General features: G+C 46.6%; 2 protein-coding genes across 5 annotated transcripts in view; both read left to right on the forward strand.

Annotated features, from left to right (window-relative positions):
• LOC113205057 (gastrula zinc finger protein XlCGF17.1-like) overlaps positions 1-5234 on the forward strand; it is a 113327-nt gene that overhangs the window by 88849 nt on the left and 19244 nt on the right. Inside the window, exon 1 of one of the 4 annotated variants that reach the window (XR_008011472.1) lies at positions 3561-3797. The exons of the other annotated variants lie outside the window; for them this stretch is intronic. The gene's annotated coding sequence lies outside the window, so the exon portion shown is untranslated. Of the gene's footprint in view, positions 1-3560; positions 3798-5234 lie in introns of those variants that run through there. 4 annotated transcript variants of the gene reach the window in all.
• LOC113205033 (small integral membrane protein 14) lies at positions 4-2717 on the forward strand (the record flags this gene model as incomplete). The annotated part of the gene is given in 2 exon segments (XM_026420473.2): positions 4-152; positions 238-2717. Coding segments are annotated over 2 exon segments (185 nt in total), but the record flags the coding sequence as incomplete, so codon positions are not given.

The raw sequence follows: 5234 nt of genomic DNA on the forward strand, positions 1-5234 counted from the left end.
TAGTTCCTTCTTTGCCTGGGCAACAAACGGGTGATGGTGGAGCCATGCTAATGATGATGATTTGGTTTGCTGTGGCTCTAGGGCTCTTTTTGTTGCGACCGAGAGCCCTGCGCAACAACCCAGATACAAAGCCCACTGACAACAATGGACCTGTAAGTCTGGTTTCATTTTTAACATCTGTTCTTTTTATTTCTACAAGTAAGTCATCACGCCCTTTTGTCTTTTCTCTCTCTTAAGGGATCAAGTGGATCACCCCCACCAATGGCAAACTAGAAAGAAGGCCTTCTAAACCGATGTCACGAAAAGATTCTACCGGAGGATTATTATTTCTCTCCATCTGCAGTGAGGGTACTATCTGAGATATTGGTCGCTAATCTGAATGACCTTACAATTTTTGTAGAGTTATTAATCTGGGATATGTTTCTGTTTTTGTTTTACATCACAAGCCTAGCCTTTACATAGGCACTTCATGGCATTCGTATTTTTGCACTATAATCTTTTCCCCATTGATTTTGAGCTTCAATTTCATTTTTGTACCAATTAAGTCGATTTCTAGTGGTGAATTTTGTTTCTGATTTAACAGTTAAAGTCTGCAAGAGACTGATTTACTTTTTTGGTGACAGATATCTAATAGATATTTGTAATCTGCATTTTTGTAGATATTCTACAAATTTTTCACAAAGCTCTATTATTTTAATGCAATGATATTGCAATCAAGCTCAATAATTAATGGTCTTCTTTTTGTTGGGTTTTTATGTTGTTTTTTTTTTTTTGGTCAGCAAAGTATAAAAGAAAAAGATGTAAGTTTTGCTTCCATTATTCATTAACTAGTTGTCTGAATGATGAAGCCAATGGTCATGCTTTTATGTAAAATGCTACAAACTCATCTAAATTTTAGACATTTTTGCATCGACCAGTTTAATTTTGTTTTGTTTTCGCGTTTTTCTTCTGTTTTACCTTTTTTTTCATATTTTATCATCTTCTGTTGTGGTTTAGCTGAAGATAATGTAGAGGTTCCTGAAATGAAATCTCAACCCTGTTAACTGAAAGGTTCTCTCTAAAAATAATTTGCTCTGCCTTACACGAGGATTACTACAATTCTAATAAGGGATTACCCTATATTGATATATATTGGTGATTGTTAGTACCTTGTAAGTCTTTTTTTTTTTTTTTTTGCGCATTTTGTTTTATTTGTATGTAGGTACTCTTATGCACTTCAGATAATATTGGTAACTCAAACTTAGGTGTCATTTTTCCTCCCATCGCCTCTTTTATGTTTCTTTTTCCATTGAAGCTACAAAGCATTTAAAATACTCAGTTGATTAAGTATTTTGGCACTAAGAAACTAAAATTTGGATGTGTATTGATTACTCATATCGCATGTCATCTACTTTGAAAGTATTATCATGTCATATGGGACCTGTTTTATTCTTGTGTCATTCCATCATTATCACTAGTATGCTTGCTATTAAAATGAAACCCCTTCCCTTTTAGCACACATTGTAATACTCATTTTTCAATGAAGCTTTGCTTTTTGTGTACTCTTTACTGGGTTATTAAATTCACTGTGATAATACAAGAGTGGGCAACTGGTTTATCAGTTGTAGATTATTATGTCCTGTAATGTTGTGATGTCTATGAATTCTTGATGGTGTTTGGAGTGTTTGGAATACTCAGGAAAAATATAATTATTTGATTTTTTTCTGTTAACCGTTTTGAAGCGTCATTCTCTTATTTTTCAGATTGGTGAGCTTACTGAATTGCCCCAGCAAATACTTTATTTCTGTCATATTGACTGTTTAGGTATGTCTGTTCTTTTCTTGCTCATGGTTTTAAAACTGTCATCTCCTCTACATAGGTTGATGTTGACACTGGTCTGTAAATTAATCAGTATTACAATATCCACGAAGATTGACAGAACCTGCACAAACTTACATAGTTTTCTGCAAAACTGCTGGTTGGGTTAAACATAAAACAATCATATTGTTTCTAATAATAATTTTACTACTCCTTCTCTTATTTGTTCTATCCCAGCATATTTTCAATCCTATAACTCTGTATGTCATCAACAAATCTGTATTCTCCCTTCTGAATGAACTGAGAAAAAATGCCTACAAGCAAGTCGGAAATGATTACATTGTGATATTTTTGTTTTGTAAATATTGTTGGAATTCACTGTACATGGAGATTGTCTTGGGTGTGTCTAAATTAGGTGTAATATGATGGATTTGGTCCATGAAAAGGAAACAATGGTTTGTTATGGTTATTTTTATTTGATACTACTGTCATGGAATAACTGTGTTTCAGGCAAAATTCTATCAGATTCGTGCTAAAGAGGCACCAGTGTATTCTTACCCTTTCTTTATGGTTAAGACCTCAAACGAAATAAATTTATTGGTGCTTTCTAAAATGATTTATATCAACAAAGGTGTCATAATACCACCAAACACCTTTGATAAATGGATTGTCTAATTATACGTTGAGATTTCTAATGTTGGTACTCTTATATTTGTATTGGGTGCATGTTTCCTGTATAGTATTGATGTTAAATGTTTGTATATAATTTAAAAAAATATCATCCTTCTGTTAACCATCTTAGTCAACAGAAAACTGAACCACTATTAAACACACCTGTGTTATAATTGAAGTGAGGCCTCTCACTGGCTGTGTAAATTTTAGAATCATGATTAAATTGCAACTTTGGCAAGCAACTTAAACGAGTGTTGTATACAAATTTCTATTAACATTGACCTTTCTTCTTACCCATTCCTGACGTCTGTGGCATGAACAGAGCAACTTCCTAAACCTTAACTACGGTATCTAGCAAGGATAACTAGCCGGTGGCATAGTGCCCTAAACTTCAGTGTTCCAAAGAACAGATTTACTGTATAATAGTGACATCACAGTGAAGTGAAAAATAAAATTAAGTCGTCGCTTGACTGCCCTCTGTGATGTCAATTGGCACCATTCTCTACATAGGTAAATGACCAATTTTAGACCTTTACTGCACCCTGATGTCAGTTTGACATTTTTGAATCAGTTCTGAGTCAGAAACTTGAAAACGATATCGTTCTGATATCGATTCGATATCGCTTAAAATTCATTTCACACTGGGTTGGTTAGAGTGTTCTGCTGACAACTCAAAACTAAACCTGAGCTAAGCTTTTTGTCAGAGACCTTACATAAAATGTCAACGTTCATGTAGCACCGAGGAGGCAAGGAGGGTGTTGTAGAAGAACGTGGGACGTGGGTTTGGGCTGGGGTGTTCAGGAGTTAAGGAGTTGGGGGCGTTGAACGAGCCCCACCCCTAGAGCTCTAGGACCTGGAACCCCCTTGTGGTGGCTGTACCGACGCCAGGGACTCGGAATAAGATAGAAACAACCGGTGTTGCATGTCAACGTACGAGATAGAGAGAGAGGGAAGGACAGCATTCGCGAAGCAACCCTACTCGCGCCCGGGACCCGGGTGGCAGCGCACTTCGGGAGTTTCCGCCTCGGAGCCGAAGCGGTTCGTGCCTGGGCCCGGACGCGGGACGCTCGAGAGATGGGCGTGTGGAGCCGCCTCGCCTCCCCACCCGGCGGCCGCACTCCGCGCCGCCAGTCCCGAGCCGGCCACCTCTCGAGCAGGAGGTGTGTGACAATCAGTGCGCGACAGGAGAGGAGCACCGCGAGCGAAGCGCGACGCGACGCGTGAGCGGCGTGGGTTGTTGCTGTTGTCAGCGTGGGGGTTGCCGACGCGAGTGAGTGGTGCGTGAACCTCATGGGATACTTTACTCTGCCGCGGGATCAGCGACTGTGGTGAGTGTACGCGTTGCGATGCAGTAGTAGTACGACGCGCAGGGTGTTGTTGTAGTTCGCGCGCGAGGCCCGGGCGGCGAGGGCAGTCCTGGACCCGGAGGCTGGTGGGCGGCTTGGTCCAGGGGCGACAGGCAGGCACCCCCCAGCATGCAAATGTGCTGTGAGTCATCCTCGCCGTGTCGGCTGGTCGCGGGCCGCGCGGGCTGTCACTCGGGCGGGAGGGGAGTCCCTGCGCCTCGCGCCCCGGGACCGCGCCGCCTCCCCCGCGCCATCAGGAATGCCCTTTTCCCGGTCTTCGGGCTCCTCTCACGTTTGTCGCCGCTCTTCTACTGCCCCTGTTATCTCCTTCACCCTCCGACCCCGTCCTCCCCAACCTCCTCCTCCTCCTCCCGGCTATGATCTCACACCCCGTGTGTGCGGGTGAGATGAGATCTCCCGACTCCCGACGCGGAATCGCACGCGCGCGCACGCCAACTACACCGAGATATGAGCGGGGAGGGGGTAGCCCGAGGGTAGCCCGAGGGGTGCCCGAGGGGTGCCCGAGGGGTGCCCGAGGGGTGCCCTCCCGCCGGGCCGGGCGGCGTCCTCCCCGTCTCCGTCCTCCGGCAGGCCGGCAGGCCGCCCGCGGGCGCCACGAGGAGTGCGAGTGCGCTGTTCCCTGCTCAGGCAGCATGTGCAGCCGAATGTGTGTCAATGTGCCCCCATACGAGCCGCCCCCGCCCCCGCCCCCGCCTGACCTGCTCCAGGTTCTCCCCGTCCTCCTCGCCTCCCTCCAGGCCCCCGGGTCCTCCACGCTGCTCCCCTTCAAGCCGGTAATGACCCCCCGGGTAGGGTTGTTCGGGCCAAAGGGGATGAGGTCGTCGGCCGGCGGCAAGCTCTCTCTCTCTCTCCTCTCGAATGTGCAATCGCCGTGCCGCTTCGAGAGGTCGCTGGAGAGCAGCACGGCGGCACGGAAGAGGAATCGTCACAAAAATGCGATGAGGGACAGGAGGGGGGGGGGGCAAAGCGTAAAGAGTAGTAGCAGAGCGGGATCAACGCGACTCAAAGAGAAATTTGCAAAAAGTTGTGTCATACATTTCAAACTAGCCGGCGAGGCAACGAGGATACGACGAAAGGGGGGGGGGCGTGACACCGTAACTTATTTTATGGGGGAAACAGGCCGCAAATGGTCCAGGTGTCTCAAAACCTCCAAACTTGTGCGCCCATGTTCACTCGGAGCGCGGGGAAGGGGGGGGGGGCTGCAGTTGTTTGTCACTCGAGCTGCGGCGGCGGCGCGGCGGCGGAGCCGGACAGGTCCGGACAGGTCGCGCGGGGGTTGCGAGCGGCGCGGGGCGGGGAGAGGGGCGCAGGCGTCTCGTCTCGTCTGCTCCGGCTAGCCGCCGGCCGTCTCTGGGTCAGACAGACGCACGGTGGAGAGAGAGAAGGTGGCGGCACGAG

The sequence above is a fragment of the Frankliniella occidentalis genome, unplaced genomic scaffold (assembly GCF_000697945.3).
Source record: "Frankliniella occidentalis isolate FOCC.00 unplaced genomic scaffold, Focc_3.1 Scaffold120, whole genome shotgun sequence".
NCBI lineage: Eukaryota > Metazoa > Arthropoda > Insecta > Thysanoptera > Thripidae > Frankliniella > Frankliniella occidentalis.